At 41.8% G+C, this 18,370-nt stretch overlaps 2 protein-coding genes across 8 annotated transcripts in view; one reads left to right on the forward strand and one right to left on the reverse strand.

The window, feature by feature from the left end:
- Positions 1-18,370, forward strand: part of RNF34 (ring finger protein 34) — a 64,734-nt gene that overhangs the window by 41,456 nt on the left and 4,908 nt on the right. For all 3 annotated transcript variants that reach the window (XR_012155117.2, XR_013634732.1, XR_012155118.2), the window contains one exon: positions 3,259-3,446. The gene's annotated coding sequence lies outside the window, so the exon portion shown is untranslated. The remainder of the gene's footprint in view (positions 1-3,258; positions 3,447-18,370) is intronic.
- Positions 1-18,370, reverse strand: part of KDM2B (lysine demethylase 2B) — a 176,003-nt gene that overhangs the window by 24,493 nt on the left and 133,140 nt on the right. For 4 of the 5 annotated variants that reach the window (XM_073313300.2, XM_073313301.2, XM_073313303.2 and 1 more), the window contains one exon: positions 1,504-1,728. In XM_073313300.2, coding sequence (XP_073169401.1) covers positions 1,504-1,728 — 225 coding nt within the window. Of the gene's footprint in view, positions 1-1,503; positions 1,729-10,802; positions 11,008-18,370 lie in introns of those variants that run through there. The other variant, XM_078848977.1, reaches the window with a different exon arrangement.

Genomic DNA, 18,370 nt, shown 5'->3' on the forward strand with positions numbered 1-18,370 from the left:
CAGGGATCAGGACTATACACCATGATTGAAACTGGTTGCTGATAGCAGTTTCCCTGACCGATTGAGACCGTGAAGCCATGTTATAAACCTCCGGTAGACCCTCAACAAGAAGAGGGAGCAAGATTTGACTAGCATGACTAAAAAATTTCTCCATCCAAACTGGTCAATAAATTCATGTCACAGCTCAGTTAATAATCATTGAAAGTACTCGGATGAAAAGCACGCTAGAGCTGCAAAAGTACTTTACAGAGAGGGAGGTATTCCCTCCAATTTACAGATCAGGAAACTGAGGCACTGAGAGGCTAAGAACCTTGGTCAAGGTCATGGAGCAAGTCTGATGGAGCCAGGAACATACCCAGAAGAAGTGAATCCACGTCCCCTGTTCTAAAAGGGATGAATGGCCTAGCACAGGACTGGGAGCCAGAGGGCCAGATTTTCAGAACAGCTCAGCACCCAGCAGCTCCTATGGAGAACAGTGGGAGCTGCTGAGTGCTGAACACTCTTGAAAATCAGGCCCAGGAGATCTGGGTTCTATGCAGGGCTCTTCTACTCACTTGCTGTGTGACCCTGGACAAAGCACAATTTCTCTCTGCCTCAGTTTCCTCAAATAAAAAATAAAGTTAATAAATGTACGTAACTCATAGGTGTGCTGGGAGACTAAACTAAGATCAGACGGAAGCCACTACAGAAGTATTACCACCACCAGCAGACAATGTGCTTCTCCTTCAAAAAAAAAAAAAAAAGCAAATAGTAATAATACCCAGCACAGTTTGATCCCAGCACAGATAAGGCCTTTGAATCCATCAGGGGAAACTCTCAAACTTACAAATACAGCTAACCACAACTAAAATGGGACAGAAAAGCTGGAGTTTCCTCCCTTCAGAGAGTGGATGTACCACTGGAACACCACAGCAACTCAGTGTGAAAGGAACAGCTGAGAAGGTGGCAAATACAAATCCGGATCTGGTTTAGTCTGAGATCCAGGTTCCAACAGTGTCAACATTGTGGGAGATTTTAGCTCAAGATTTCCACCTTCTTTAGTTGAGGTGGTACGGTTGGTTGGATTCTGACAAGATCCAAAGCAGAAGACAGCCCCCCGCCCCCATCCTTTGTTTTGAATCGGACTTGAATTTTCCACCATCCTGAAATTCAAAGAGGTTCATATTCAAGATGCAAGTTTTGGCACATTTTTAATATCCTCTCTTCATGCTGACCCCCACACCAAACCTACTGAGAATCCAAAATTACATTTTTAAATAAGGTTGGAGAGAAGGGGGAGGAAAGAGGTCTGAGAAGCATCTCTCAAATGGGATCCAGGCTTGCTTTGCCGACTGCTTTTAAAATAGGAGAGATGAACTTTGAGGATTGAGTTCTATAGCCCATGTCTAGTCACCAGGGACAGTAGGATCTCTGAAAGATGGGTAGGTACACTCTGACACAAGCCACCAGAACAAGGCTTGTCAAGGTGTCTCAAGAGAGCCATAGCTACAACTGGACACTTACTGCGATGCACTGCCTCATAATGCAGGACTGCTTCATCCTTCCAGGCCCACCAAACTTCTTCATGTCTTTGCAGAAGTGACACTCGCCGCACTCTGTACGTAGACAAGCCTCGCACTTGCGGCATCGCGTTCTTCTCCGGCGCGCTCCTGCAGTCGTCCGATTAGCAGCTAGCTTCACTGCAGAGGCAGTGCCCAGTTTCCCTTTGGGTCGTCCAACTGTTCTGTTCTGGAAATGCCAGAGACACAGGATGAATATCTCATTATATTTATTGCTTAAGACACAGAATCTCCTTTTACTTGGGGGGGGGGGATTTTTATTGATGCCAACGTCTCCTGTCTATGTATATTTCTAATGCACATCTCATCTTTATAGCTAGAATATACTTAGCACATACACACTGTCGCTTTTAGAGTCACCAACCCTCTCGACATCCTTTGAGATAGTACCACATTTTATACAAATGGGGAAACTGAAGCAGAGAGATTAAGATCACTATCCTGCAATGAGCTCTGCACAGATGGAGCCCCACTGAACTCAATACAAGCGTACTCATACGCAGCTCATCGCAGTACTGGGGCCCAAGTGATTTACTCAAGGCTACAGAGGGAATCTGTGTCAGAGCTGAGCAGTTCCTAGGTCCCAGGCTGATGTTTCGATAATGCTATTGGTCCTATTTTCCTCCATCTGAAAAGGAGGTATCCAGGGAGGAGGTGAAAGTAAATTTAGGGGCTAGGTGGTACACTGTAAACTTTGAAATCATGGTAGGGAAGAGGAATTTGAATTCACATAAGTGATAAAGTAGGATATGAGCCCTAGGCACCATAGAATACTTTCCAGCAATCCCTCTTCCAACACCACCAAACAGGTATTCAAAAATGAAACACTAGAATTCTACATTACGGGCAATAAACTTTCTCACCAGAGATGCCTGGAAAGGCTGTACAAAGCACATTTTTTCCATGTTTCCAGAAGCTTGAGAAGTACTGAGAAATTTTTAACTTAAAAGATTCTTTGTGAAATTGCAACATATTCACTTATCCACTACTGGGCATCTGGATCAAGAAATCCAGCCATATGCTTCCACATTCAAGGGAAAGTGACAGAGGCCAAATTCTCTTCTTGATTTAAAAGATCTGCACTAGTGACTTCTACAGGATCATAAAGGTTAACTGAGCAAGATATGGCCCCATATCTAACCACTCTCCCCAATTCCTTCTTGCATTACTGATCATGTTCTAGCTCTCTCAAAAAAATGCTGCAAACTCCATTTACTTTATTACTTTTGAGATTTGCCTACCTTATGCATTTCTCAGCATGTCGAAAGAGAGCAGAATAGTTTCACTTTCTCTTCCCGCTGTACAAGTGCAAGTCTAACTTTGGGTAGCTAGTACTGCAGGGGAAGGTTTGGTAAAAAACACAAACCAAAATCTGAAAAAATCCCACCCCAAAACTATCCACTGGAATTAAAAAAAGGAAGGCTAACAGAAACATTTTAATTTGGTTTTGTAAACTTTCCCCATTCTTTCTTAAAACACACACACACCACAATTAAAACCACACAGAGCCATATTTAATCTCCCTATATGATTTGACCTAACAAGCTCTGTATCTAATTTCTATAGTTACCTGTGATAGGCTGCCATTATTTTAACACACATTTTCTCCTTTCACCTGCGAGAAACCCATGTCCCAGGGGTTCTGCTGGGAGAAGGGAGGGAACTGGGCATCTATTAACTTATTTTTCCATTCAAACAGACACATCATCATAACTGAGGAGGGAGAAAACACCAAGTAGATCACACACTTATATTAAGCAAACTGTAAAAGGTTCATGTTTTGCTCCTGAAAAATACATGGCATGGAACAAAAGCAAAGCAGCAAACAATGTGTGCGACTTGCATTGAGAAGAGGCATCATCCCACCAGAAAATGAACCAAAAGCAGGTATTTTAAAAACCATTTCAGACATTCTAAAGACTGAATACTTGCTTTCCAGAAGTGTTTATATGAACTGCAGAGATAAAGTCAGCTCTGGCAGGGATGGGTTAGTAGTACCCAAATAAGGGATGAGTTCCTTACCCCAACAGAGGCATATTCTCCCTATACTCACCTCAATCTTCCCTTTAGTTTTGACACTATGGTCTAGCACTTCCTTTAAGCAAAAACCCAATCCTCCCACAGGTAATGTGCAAAATCCGGAGCACAAAGCAGGGCCTTAAAGAGTGAGCGTACCATGTAATAAAATACATATAAATAACCAACAAGGTTCATATTTGTCATCACTGACCAGAAAAAGCCTACTTTCTTCCCACCAAGCCTGACTATGACCAGCTAATCTTTTTTAAAAGGCATTAAATACCATCTACATTAGTGTTAATTAAAACATGTTAAGTTGTATTTAAAAACTATTTTTCTAGGCTAAACGTACTCACTGTAGCAAAGCGAGGAAGAGGACCCAGGCTCCCTGACTTCCAGGCCTGTGCCCCAACCACTGGCAGCTAGCTGGGGCACAACATCTAACAAATGGGATTTAACATGGTCAGAAACTGCAGCTAACAAAGCAGGAGGGGTGAGAGGACAGAGACTGAATCTGAAGCCAGACAGAATCACACAACCTGGATTTCCTTATAAATCCCTAATACTCAGAAGAAAAATAAAGAGATGCAAACCTTTGATCTTTCAGACTACAATACACAATAGCACCAGCCTGCCCAGTTGACTATTCGCATTTCCTTATTTGTACTGATTGACCAAAACCAATCCATAGTCTAAACAAATGATAGCCTGGTTAGTGAGGCTAGAGTGGCCTTGTATACAGTTTCTTGGGGCTGTAACTTGGTAGTTTAAATACACCACTAGTATGAAATCTAGCCTGTGGATTGCTTTCCTAGAAAGGGGCTCAGATTCAAACTGAAGGAGGACACTCCTACATGATTTGGGGCTTTTTGTGTTTTATTTAGTGTGTGGCAAAAAGCCAGACATTAAATTCCAGCCTGATATTAGCCAAGAGACTCAGACCTTCCATCTTCAAATAAGCAGTAGGCAGCAAGCTCAGTCTTGGATTGGCTTTAGGATATAAGGGGTCCCTCATCTCCCACCTCAGAGCCCCCATCCTTCCCTGACAAGATAATATTCGCACCCTGTGCCCATTGATTTTCCAGTCCCCAAAAGTCAGCTCTGGCTCAGTCCCAGGGCTGTGAAGGAAGGAATCAGAAATTAGACTGAAAAGATCTCTTTCAGCTCATGAAGTCCATCCCAAGGGGGCCAGTCCAAATCTATCCCAATGACTACCTCAAGCAATTCTGTTACTTACCCTCCAACTTCCAAGGGTCTTCAAAGGAAGCTGTGCCCATGCCTCTTCTGCCAGAGTGAGGGGCCACTGACCCATTGGGCTGTTGTAGGGGAAGGAGCAGAGGATCCTGGAGGAGTGACCATTCCTTCCCCAATCCCTCACAATTAAACATTTTGATAAAGGAATATACCCTGTCCCAGCTTACCCCCGAAAGGCCTTGCAGATTTCCTTAACATCAATGCTCTACTGGTCTTGTGTTGAGGTCCAAAGCCTATGAACTTGCCATGACCTCAAGAGAACAGTCTGTCCCTCCCAAACCTTGTGAGATTGGAGGGTCATGGATCCCGGACTCCAGCCCGAGCCTGAATGTCTAGACTGCAATTAAACAGCCCCTTAGCCTGAGCCCCACAGCCTGAGTCAAGTGGCACAGGCATCCGTGGGTGTCTAATTGCAGTGTAGACATACCCTGATACACACATGTGGTTTGGGTATCTGAGGCACATTTGGGCTATAAACACTCTAACACTTATCTGTGAATTGCAAAGTCCGTCCCTTACAAAAACTAAATTTAGTTTCATCTTCCTATCACTGTGACATAAGTAGTAAATATCCCCATCGTGCAGACAGGAAAACTGGGGCAGCACTGAGGGTATGTCTACACTGCAAAAAAAACAAACAAAAAAAACACCCAACCACCACCAAGGCAGCAAATCTCAGAGCCTGGGCCTACAGGCACGAATTACAGTGCTAAAAATACCAGTGTAGACATTCCTGCTCAGCTGGAACACAGGCTCTGAAACCCAGCGAAGGAGGTGGCTCTGTATGCCTGGCTCTGAGGCTCACTGCTGTGGGGTTGTTGTTTTTTTTCCAGTGTAGATATACCCTGAGAGATTAGTAACCCGATTTTTAAAAGTGCTGAGCACACACAAACCTCACTGAAGTCAATGAGAGCTGCAAGTGCTCAGTGCCTCTTAAAAATCAGGTCATCAGTGATTTAAACCAAGTTATCCTAGGTATGACATGTGCTTGATCATTTGGTGAGTTGGGAAACCTTTACTCATCAGCCTGGTTACGTATACCTTGGTGCAGTTTCAGCACATCGATCTTATAAGCACTAAGGACTGAAAAAGACTACTAGTTTGAACAGCAAGATGTGGTCTTACTATGAATGGAGACCCTGAATTTTAACTTTTGGGAGGGCAGTGGTGGTAGTGGGAGATGTTAGAGGAGGAGAACAAAAGGGAGAAAGCTTGTCAAGTTTATCAGACCCCCAGTTTTCCTACTTCCCCAAAAGTCAAAATGTTTCCCTGCTGTTTGCTGTAATGAAAAATTAGGTTAATTAGCAGCCCTACAACAAACCAGAACATGCTCTAGTGACTGACATGAAGAGAATGAAGAAACAAACAGAATTTAGGTTCATACTTTTAAGGCTTTCTAGATAGTCATTTAAAATGAAAAGCACCTAGCAGAAACAGTATTCAGAACTCATTAAGCCAGTGTCTAATGTATGTACACATATTTTAAACGTATGTGATTAGGGTTACGTAACTTGAAAAGTCAGCATCCTCCCAAAGCTCGTTCGGAGTCATTAATGGACTACGAGATCATGGCTGGAGAACCATTTTCCTAAGGCAGTGAAGATGCCAAAGAGATTGTTCCCATTCTGAGTAGGTTTTAGACCAGAGCTAAACTAAAGCACAGGCACTGTCAGGCCATGCCTGAAGCCCCAGCTTTGATCAGAATCTCAGCATTTTTACCAAAAAAGGTTCTAAACTTCATGGTCGCGAAGAGAGGCTAAAAAAATATGACCTGAGGTTAATCAATGCACTGAGACCAGCCTGACTCTGGAGAGGGCCTGACATAATAGTTCCAAGAGGTGTAAACTGCCCCAAGCATCGTAAGTGGGTGGACTTCCTCCCACTCCACCAAGCAGAGAACTCTGTGTGGGGGCCCTCATTGCTATCACTACTCCATCAGGGCTATGGTGGCATTATGTCAGCACAGGCACCCACATACAGCATCCTCTACTTGGGAGGGTGGGGTCCAAGGACAAGGTGTGCTGGTCTGGGGAAAAAGGAGGACCCAGCTTGCCCCTAAGAGGAGGGATATTGGTGCCCAGAAGACAGCTTTTGTGCGAGTGGCTTCTGCACTTATCACTCCAAGCAGGGATGTGCAAATCCCCTCCACACAACTCTGCCAATGCACCTCAACCCTGACTTGCAACACCTTCTACTATCATTCCAGTCTGATTTCCTTCCTGAAAGAGTCAGGATTGTTCCAAACTGTGTGGTGGTTTTGAGATTTACACAAGCAGGTAATGGGATGAGACCCAACTAATTCCACTTGTGATCCATGTGGAATTTGAATTTAATTACACAAAAACCTGTGCATGCATTGTACAAATCATTCATAGCAAAAACACTTTTCACATATCTACGGTCTGACATCTTCAAAGTGCTGTATAGACATTAACCAATTTTCACAGCCTTCTTGCACAGCTGGTACGTTACCCATCATTTTATAGATGGGCAAAACATTGAAGTCAAGTCATTTAACCAAGGCCACAACTGATGGCAGTGACTGAACTAGGACTAGAATTTACGAGTTCCTGGCTCCCAGTCCTGTGCTCATACTACTAGATCATGCTGCCTCTCAATAAGACAGGTTTTAAAGAACCTCAACATAGAGGAATTTTAAATACAAATATTTTTGTTATATCATCAGGTAAATAAGGAGCCAAGAAGTTAGCCAGAAGCAGCCACATCTTAATTCTGACCACAGCACATAGCAGCCATCAGCTCTTACAATGTTACTCGGTGCAACAGAAACCTACTGACTACCAAACAGAGTAGAGCAGACCTCTGACTCAGTTAATTCCTTATCATTTATTGAGTGTCAAGGTTTTAGTGGGAGCTTAAGTTCATTTAAAAAAAAAAAAAAAAAAAAACCCCCACAAATGTAGTGCTGGTGAAAACTCTGGTAAAATTAACCTCCTTGTCGATCCACAGAACAGGAAGTGACAGCAGAAGCTTCCTAGAATATCCCACTGACATGATTCTGCCCCAAACTCCAAAGACCACCTCTACGGATGAGAGGGGAGTTGGGTCTCCAGAGTACCCATGAGTTCCTCATCTCTGCTAAGAACACCAGCCAGGTTACCAAACATCATCAGTTGTGGTCGTGGGCTCAGAGATGTGTACACTTGTCCACTGGGAACTGGAATAGTAAGCTCGCTTTATGTAGGCTACTAGAGAACCATTAGATAGAAACAGACACTTGTTGTCTTACAAGTATTCCACACCTAGGCCATGTCTACACTACGGGCACTGCAGTGGCATAGCTACGGTGCTGTAGGTTTGCCACTGTCGTGCAGATGCATCCTACAACGACGAAAGGGATTTTTCTGTTGCTGCAGGAACTCCACCTCCCTGAGTGATGGTAGCTAGACTGACTGAAACATTCTTCTGTTGACCTAGTTGCATCTACACTGGGGGTTAGGTCAGCATTGTTACCATACCCATGAGTACTGTAGTTACGCCAATTTAACTTCTGAGTCTAGATCAGGCCCTAGCCAAGTATACAGCGAGCAATAAAAGCACTAGCCTGAACCAAAACAGACCCTTATTAACTGCCTAAAAGACTGTGGCTCCATTACACATACCCAACCTTGAATTCGACAAACGCAGAGAAGTCAACAGTTCTTGAGCATTAAACTCTTTCCCCTCCATTATTTAAGGTAGGAAACCTCACACTAGATAGACACTCTTGATTTGGTGAAGGAGGGGGGGCACTGCAGCAATTCTCGGTAAGATGACACTAATGAGGAAGGAACTAGTTTAAGGCAGCAGACACCAAGACTATCAATATATTATGTTTAACTCTAACGGTTAAGTTAAAACAATACAACCCTCCTAGAGTAGAGGCAGTTATATCATGATAAAGGTGCTTTATACTGGTCTACCTATTTCCATATGGGAAGGTCTATTTAGTATAAAGGTGCCTTATACCTGTCAATATAATTGCACCCACAGTACGGATTTTACTGGTATAACTATTTCAGTTTAAAAAAAAAAAATCACATGCCTAATCATAATAGTTATTCTGGTAAAACTTAAGTATAGACCAGGCCTCATAGAGCTTCATGGTGCAGAAAGAATCTCTATTTTAGTGGGTGTGTTTTTTTAAAAATTAGTAATATTTAAAATGTTAACAGGCTTTCAGATTTTATCAGAAGTGAAAATCTGAGGGAGATAACCACGTTTAAAAATCAATTAAGCACCATCATTTTCAGTAGTGACTTTACCTCCATGTTACATCTAGCATAGTGCCACTGACACGAATCTTGCCCTCTTGCTTATAGCTAAGCTACTTTAAAAGTATATACCAGTCACATCAAAATCAAGCAAACCAATGGAAGCAGCCAGGTGGGTATATGCAGGACATAGTTTTTTTTTAAAAAAAAGGGCAGGTGGAAACTTTAACACCTTGTCTAGTTTAGCAGTGAATCAAGCGGCAATAGTTGCCTGTAAACTCTCTCTGTCCTCAGAATGTATGAGTACTCTTAATAAAGTTAGTCACCCAAGACCATTCTTGGACACCACTACTCCACAAGCCAATAGAACCTTAGTGCACAAACATCTATCACCACTGCACACTGGTAATACAACACATCTAACTATTTTGGGCAACATACAATACAGCAGTGCCAGGGAAACTGTAGCAAGGAATTGTTAAATCTAAATTCTTTTTTATTTAGCCTTGCTTCTTTTAGCGCAATAACTAATGGTTAAACAAGTAGCAAAATTACTAAGGATGAAACAGGCTACGTTTTGAGTCTATCTTCTTATGGCAGAGTATGTCAATTTCTTGAATAATCATTTTTCAAATTTATTTTAAAATGCAGAACACCTTAGGTTATGAAAAAGTTTATCTGTTTTAATTGCATACATATGTTTAATTCTACTCAGAGCGTATTTTTAATTACTTAGGCTGTTCTGCAAGAGAGTACAATATGCAATCTAGAACATATGTTCTGGATTATTTTACTGATTACTTCATAAATTTAAAGTTTATTCTCCTCCCCCAAGAGGGAAAAAAACCTTCAGAAGAATAAACCTTGCAGAGAGACTGGCAAAGTTCTCTTTTTTAAGACATCCTTTGTTTTATTTTATTCCACCTCTGGAAGTGGAGATGAGTATACATCAAAGTATGGTGAAGTAACTAGTTCCGTATTAGGCTATTGAAGTCACAGATCTCTCAAATATTTGAGGAGTCTTATTAAAATAATTCTAGACATGATAAAAACTTAACAAGGAGACCCCTCCCACATATACTGTAACTGTACTTGCCTATCAACTCAGCATACAGGGTCTGATCTTGCAAGGTGCTGAATATCATGTAGGGGTTGCTTAGCACACCCACTGAAATCAATACCAGTTGATGATTCTCAGTACCTCCTGGGATCCGGCCGACAGCAAAAAAATCTACAGTCACAAACAGCAGAACAGCATAGACCATAATCCCACCCACCTCACTTTCCCTAATATGCATGGGTATTTATAAAGCAGCTCAGCTCAGCCATGTACCAAAAACAGCTTTAAATGAAACAATTTGTACAGTGTGCACAAGGGTCCATTTTAATGCTCAGCAGTGTGCTGCTAGGGTGGGGGAAAGCTGTGTGTCTCGGAGAAAAAAAACTGCATCTGATTTTTAAAAACCCATTAAGTTCAAAGGCCTGCCCTTAAAACACAGAACGTAAGGTGCCCTAGGTGTTTACCCTTTAACATGAGTAGCTCCCACTCTTCTTTTCTTGGCAAGGCAGGGAAACCCTAGGATGATACATTCATTGATCTCACATTGTTTCTTCCCCCTCCCCCCCAGCTTTCTAGTGAAAGCAGATCACATAGTAACTCTGCATTCTCACAACCTCCTCCCCACCACAACCCCTCCTTCCTAGTGCAAACTTTGCCTTAGATCCCCCTCCCGTCTACACCCTCCAAGATCCTAACCTGATCCTGTTCCGATTCATAATCTTCCTCGTCTGCACTCACAGACATGGCCATTTCTCATGGTGGGCCCAGGCTGAAACAATCTGACATGGCTGGAGCAAGGCTGCTGCTGCTGCTAGAAGCAGAGCTTCGCTCTCTCGCACACACACATACACACACGCGCAGGAGGGGGGAGGGAGAGCGAAGGGAAGGGAATCATGCATATTCATAAAGCCCATCCAGGAAGGGGCCGGCCTTGACTGACTGACCAATTGCCATCCAGCAGCTATTTGGTTACACAAAGAAGGCCTGCCAGTGGTTGTGATGACATAGATAAAGGAGGGGAGGGCGTAAGGAGTGTATGGTAAGAACAGGTTTCTTTCCGAGACGTCTCTCTGCTCAGTCAGTTTCATGGCTGGAGAGAACACATCTGGGGTTGCTGCCTACTTCAATTAGTTCTTGGGGGAGGGTATTATTTTTAACAGCCTTCTGTTAATTAAACTAATAGATGCACATATAGTGCGAAGGGGCTGATGTTGCTGAAGCAAATGTAAACGGAGACTGGGATTTTTTTTAGGTGAGGGCGGAGTGGTCTTTTGCAAAAGATTATTTTTAGAAAAGGAAATACCTACAATGCACAGCAGCGGGTAGCTGTTAAGGATAGTGGAAAGAGCTATTTAGAGCCCCCGAGTTAAAATGCAAAGCTGTGGGTTTTTGTAGTTGCAACATTCTGGTGCACGTGGAAGCAGCAGCTAAAACGGCAATCAAACAACAAATCCCTTCCCAGGCCAGGGAACACTGTGAAGTGTTCTGATGTAATTAGAGGGCGATAGTGAACACACGTGTTAGCTTTACACAGTATCAGTATTCAGCAGAATATTCTTCACAGCTGCGTAAGAATTGACAGTAAAAGAAGGCATTCTGTTTATTACTGCTTCCATTTTGTTTTACACATCTCCTTAAACAGATCACCTTTTCAAGGGACACTGAAAACTTTACATGTAAAAGTCAGGTTTTTAAAATGTGAGTTAGGTGCAGTTTCCACGACTATCTCTGCATCTGGGTCTCCCTGCCAGTTTTTGTGTTTCTACAATCACATTCCTATTTTTAAAGGGTTAAATATTTATACAAAAGTATATAAAGCCCCAGTCATGATCAGGGCCACACAGTGCTAGTAGCATCTTAATGAGGACCCCATTTGTGCCTTGAAGGTTCCAGTCCTGCAAAGATTTATGTCCTTAATTTATGCACTTATAGAGTGAGCAGTCCCATTGAAATTAATGGGCCTAACTCACAGGGTGAAATCCTAGTCCCACTGAAGTCAGTGGGAATTTTGCAATTGATTTCAGTGAGACCAGGATTTCACCCAGTGTATAAAGTTAAGCAGATGCTTAAATCTTCAGAATTGGGCCTATAGAAGACTCACATAACAGGCTAACTTTACAGCGGAAACAATAATGACATCGTATTAGAGAGGTAGCCATGTTAGTCTGTATCCACAAAAACAACGAGGAATCCTGTGGCGCCTGAAGGACTAACAGATTTATTTGGGTGTAAGCTTTCGTGGATTAAAAAAAAACCATTTCTTCAGATGTATGGAGTTTACCCACGAAAGCTTACGCCAGATAAATCTGTTAGTCTTTAAGGTGCCACCGGACTCCTCATTATAATAATGGCTATACACAAATTGCAATCAAAGGTATCAGGTAAACAAATGTCAGAGAAGTGTGTATTTTCTCTCTCATCTCCATCAGTTATAAATCATCTCAGCTGTTATATGTGACAAAATTAAGTAAAATATTTGTCAGGGAGAAGTTGATTATGCCCCTTCAAGAAGAAAAAAAGAGGTGAGGAAAATGTTTAGTGCTGAAACCATCTCATCCACTTGACAACTACTTCTGAACCTCAAAAGAAATAGAATCCAGAAGGACAAATTCAAAGTGCTGGGTGGAACTCTAGGTGGAGACACTGGCATTTAAAAAAATTGTTTAGATAGCAACACCAGATCAGATCTACACTCTGCATGTCGTTGTATTTGTGGATCCAAGGAGCTGCTAAGATCAGAAAAGTAATTATATAAATATGATTTATTCTTACTCTGTGTACTTTAAAATGATATCTGCTCCTTGGCTTTACTTCTGTTGGTAATACCCTACAGATTTCAAATTGGAGTTGCAGTACTCTCCCAAGCTCTGCCCACTTGAAATGAGACATCACTCAGAGCAGATTGTGCAAATGTTCAAAATATAATCTGAGAGACTCTGCTTGACTTCTCAGACTTGGCTCCCCCACAGGGGGGTTCAAATACACCTACAAGCAGGGCCAGATTAAGGCATAGGCACAACAGACAGGTGTCTTGGGTTCCAGAATCCAAGTTTGCGTGAAAAAAAATTGTTTGTAGCCCTAATGGCTACAAAGAAAACTTGAAAACACGAAGTAAGTGTAAACAATATAGAGAAGTCTGCCTGAGTCTGCAGACAGCCTCCAACAGAGGGAGTAGCAGCAGCTACTAGAGTCAGGAAGGATGATGCTTGGTCCCACACCAACTGCAACAAGGGCAGACCAGGCTTCCATTTTTCTGTGGGAATGCTTGGGCTAGTTGAGGAGAGAGGTTTAGATGCCCATCCTTGGGCTCTGTTACTCCCCTGGAGCCTTTTGACTCCATGAGCCATATTAGGGGGGAAATAAATTGCAGCATCTCCCAAGAATCACCACAGGTGACACCAAAATGAAATGTCAGATTGTGCAAATCATAATATAAATCACCTACCTCTGTAAATCAGCAATGAAAGTTAACACTGTTGACATTTAAATTATTTTAACTGGACATCTGAGTTAATACCCCATTAATATGAATGGTGCACTTCACAGCTCTCAGAGCTGTTGCTTCAGGCTCTGCAAACTGAGGCATACATCCCTGCATCAATTATACTTGGTTCACATTTTCAAGGCGTTCTCCCCAACTACAAAGGCTAGAGACATAATTAAGAAAATGGTGATTCTGGAGGACAAGATGTAAGCCTTAAAAATGACCCAGACCATTTCAAGCCATGCTGCCCAGCCATCACAACTATGGTAGAAAGGATTCTAGTTGGCCTTATTCATAATTGACAAAGCTGATAAACGAGTTTTAATGGCAGAATCTGTATTTCTAGTGAAGATGCATCTCCTTGAAAGAACCCACCTTGCTTCTCAGATCCCAAGGACAATTTGCAAGGCTTGCAGATAGAAAAAATATGCTTTTGACTTATAAATGGAGCGAAAGTGATCTGAAATGACTGAAAAGACTAGATCTACCCCATCATTTTATAGCCACTTTCGGATTATAACTGTACCCCCAAAATCTGACCATTATGGAGCAGCTAACTGTTAAAAGAAACCTTTGACAAACATCTTTAGAAACAACTCTACCATACAGAATATTTTCTGGTTTAGTTCTTCCCTCCTTTCATATAACTATGGCTTGTCTACACTAGATAGTTTTGCTGCTTTAACTATGCTGGTATAGTTACAATGACAACTCCTCCTCCCCCCATGTGGATGTAGTCCATATAAAAAGTGCTTATACTGGGTACAGCTTATTTGGATTCAGGAAGCAGCAGAAGAAGATATACTGGAATAAATCACCTTTATAGTGATATAACTACATCCTACTAAGGCTTTTATCAGCATAACTATTTCAGTTGAAAAAGAAATCACACCTTTGACAGTTATACTAATAAAACTTAAGTGTAGAGCAGGTCATAGCGAGAACTACTTGAAAGCAGGGCCTTTCTTCTATTAAGAATCATTTGCTCTGACTGCATCTCATGTGGAGTCATATATAAGCCTCATCAATATCATAATCTCCACGAAAACTATGTTGTCACAAACTGAGATAATAACTTGAAGTGAGGCACAAACAGCAGAAGCACATGAGTGCCAACATCTTATTCTCATGCAGATATCCTTTAGCAATAAAATCAAAATGGGGGAAAGACAAACCCGTCTGCTCCATGGACTTGATCCTGAGAGATGCTGAACATCTGCAATGCCAACTGACTTCAGTGGCAGCTGTGAATGCTCAGCAAGATCAGTATTTCTCTGTCCAAAACCAGTTTTTCTTTGTCAAATGCTTCTCCAAGTGAAATCTGGTTTTTAAAATGACCCAAACCAAGCATTTTTGTGGTTAACTTTTCTTTGCCTTCTTTTACTGATCTTTGTTAAATCTTCTATTTAGCTGATATCAGGTAAAATATCTAATTATCAGGGGCTGAAGTCAGTAAAAGTCTCAGTCTGGTTTCCATACAAACCTTGGAATAATGACTGTGTTCTGAGCTTCTGCAGTCGTGCATAATATGGAAGCCGGAACAAGATTTTTTTGGAGAGTAAACTTTAAAAATGCATTATTCATCAGATAAAATCAATAACTAATAGTGGTATTTATGAATTAAGATTCTTGACCTGTCATAGGACTAAATTATTATCCAAGCATCTTGCTATGGGGCTTGGTTATGCTACAAATGCCCTTTTTCAGATGAGACATTAAATCTAGGTCCTAACCCTTGTGGTGATGTTACAGTTCCTAACACTCTTCTCAGGAGAAGAGGCATTAGTCCCAATGCCCTAATTCTAACACCAGGGATGATATTCTGCCCACCAAACTTCCCTTACAGTTTCAGTTGGACAGGTTATCTTCACTGCCTGTCCTAGACCACTGTGTATTTACTCAAATTTTTACTGAACTATAATGAAAGAGAGTCCATCCGATGCTCTGGACACCCTTAACTATCTTTACTAAAATAAACAAACAAACCTGATAATTATCCCAGCTCAAATAACACAGTGGCAATAGAAATATAACACAAATCAATTGCCTCCCCACACAATCCCCACCAACATCTCACCTCACCACTAGCCAATCCTACTGAAACACTCTCTCCCTTTGACAAAGGCAGAAAAAGTGGGCTTTGCAGTAATATCCTGAAGGCGAACAAACTTGGGCTATTACAGATCTGGGAAGGAAACAAATACCAAAGGTCCAGGGCTTTAATGGAGGAAACATTGCTAGCTGCCCCAACTCTCTTATATTAAAGGGGCTTCAGCTCACGTGCCTCCACTGACCACAGCTGTAGCACTGTGTCATGAAGAAAGAGATGATCTCATAGATAGGTGGGTCCCAGGCCATTAGGAGGTTCATAGCTAAAAACCAACATCTTAAAAATTATCCCAGAAACCAATCAGTAGCCAGAGCAGGTCACAGAGTGCAGGGTTAACATGCTCACAAAAAAGAAATGCTGCTTACTAAGCAGGACACTAAATTCTGCACTAACTACTCTTTTCCAACAGATTTAAGATACAGCTCCATGCAGAGTGTAATGTTCCTGTGTGTTGATACACAGTTGTTACATTTCAGTGGTGGATGAACTGGTCTACTGCATAATTCAAAGGGCTGGTGTTAATCTTAGCAGTTAGGGTTCCTTTAGTTTTGGGGCTTTTTTTTTCCAGTTCATTTTTTTCTGGATTTTCAGTCAGTATAAAGTTACATAGTAATCCAAAGATACAGGAATGCAGCTTCCCGGAAAGGACAGCCAGTGGAAAAGAAGAGAAGAAAGCATGAAGTGAAGGAGAAGAGGAGTAGTTCATAGGACGGCTGGAGAATGTAAAATGGAAGCGTGATGCAGATGTTTCCAGTGCATATCAATGGACCACTTATCTTGGCTATCAAGCAACAGTGGCTTTCCAAGGCTGCAAAAATCACATTTTCAAATCCATTTTTCCATGTGCTAGACAACTGCAATCTTCTAGCTCTGCAGCATTAGAATTTTGGAGACAGAGTGATGCCAAAGTACTTGGTAATTTGTGAGAGCCACAGCCCATGAAACTGCTCCCTATATCAGCAACAGGGGGAGTATCGCTGGAGGGTGAGAGAAATCCTGCCTCACACCTCCCCCCCCAAATCCTTTAACTCTGGAGCCTCCCCACAGCATATTTAGCTGTATGTCTCCAAGAACCCTAGAGCATTAACAGGCAGCAGGGTCTTTTATCCCAGTCTTATTTTATACATTCCAGATAGAGACCAATGGAGGCAGAACAGAGTGCATTTTTGGTGGATGTCCACAGAGGATCCTTTAATATGAAGACCATTCTTAGAATGAAGGTAATATTTCTAGTACACTTTGAGACCATAGAATCATAGGACTGGAAGGGACCTCGAAGGGTCATCGAGACCAGTCCCCTGCACTCATGGCAGGACTATATTATCTAGACCATTCCTGACAGGTGTTTGTCTAACCTGCTCTTAAAAATCTCCAATGATGGAGATTCCACCAACTCCCTAGGCAATTTATTCCAGTGCTTAACCGCCCTGACAGGAAATTTTTCCTAATGTCCAACCTAAACCTCCCCTCCTCCAATGTAAGTCCTTTGCTTCTTGTCAGAGGTTAAGAAGAACAATTTTTCTCCATCCTCCTTGTAACAACTGTTTACACACTTGAAAACTGTTCTGTCCCCTCTCAGTCTTCTCTTCTCCAAACTAAAAAAAACAAAAACAAAAACAAATTTTTTTCAATCTTCCCTCATAGGTCATGTTTTCTTGACCTTTAATCATTTTTGTTGCTCTTCTCTGGACTTTCTCCAATTTGTCCACATCTTTCCTGAAATGTGGTCTCCAGAACTGGACACAATACTCCAGTTGAGGCCTAATTAATGCAAGAATTACTTCTTCTGTCTTACTTATAACACTCCTGCTAATACAGTACATCCCAGCATGATGTTTGCTTTTTTTTTGCAACAGTGTTACACTGTTGACTCTTATTTAGTTTATGGTCCACTATGACTCCCAGATCCCTTTCTACAGTACTCCTTCCTAGGCAGTCATTTCCCATTTTGTATGTGTGCAAATAATTGTTCCTTCCTAAATGCAGTACTTTGCATTTGTCCTTATTGAATTTCATTCTATTTATTTCAGACCATTTCTCCAGTTTGTCCAGATCATTCTGAATTTTAATCCTATCCTCCAAAGCACTTGCAACCCCTCCCAGTTTGGTATCGTCCACAAACTTTATAAGTGTACTCTCCATACCATTATCTAAATCAATGATGAAGATACTGAACAGAACCGGACCCAGAACTGATCCCTATGGGATCCCACTCATTATGCCATGGGCTTGAAAGGTAAAGGAAATGTCTCACTATTTCCCAAATCGGACTACTTGTATTTCTGAATTCAAAAGGAGCATGAAGGTTATGATGCTGGCTGGTAAACAACATTCCCCTGTTCAACTAAGCTGAAGGGAAGTTCTCTCTTTATTAGAGAGATATTTTGCCATTAATCGGAGACCTACTATTATTATTTGTATTAATACAGTGCCTAGACAGAGTGGGGTTGGCTTAGCAGAAGACATCCCCCATGCAGCACAAGTTTGTAAGGGGGGAGGGGGACTGCAATGTGTGCAGGGTGTTTCCTGATACCCAGCTATGCTAACATGCCTGTGTATCCACTAGTTCACTCATTGTGAATCATGAGTTTGAGGGGGAGGGTTAGCAAGAGACCCCAGAATTTTAGATTCTGCAAGGACTAGCTTTATTTTGCATCTTGTACAGAGCTG

The sequence above is a fragment of the Lepidochelys kempii genome, chromosome 15, assembly GCF_965140285.1.
Source record: "Lepidochelys kempii isolate rLepKem1 chromosome 15, rLepKem1.hap1, whole genome shotgun sequence".
Lineage (NCBI taxonomy): Eukaryota > Metazoa > Chordata > Testudines > Cheloniidae > Lepidochelys > Lepidochelys kempii.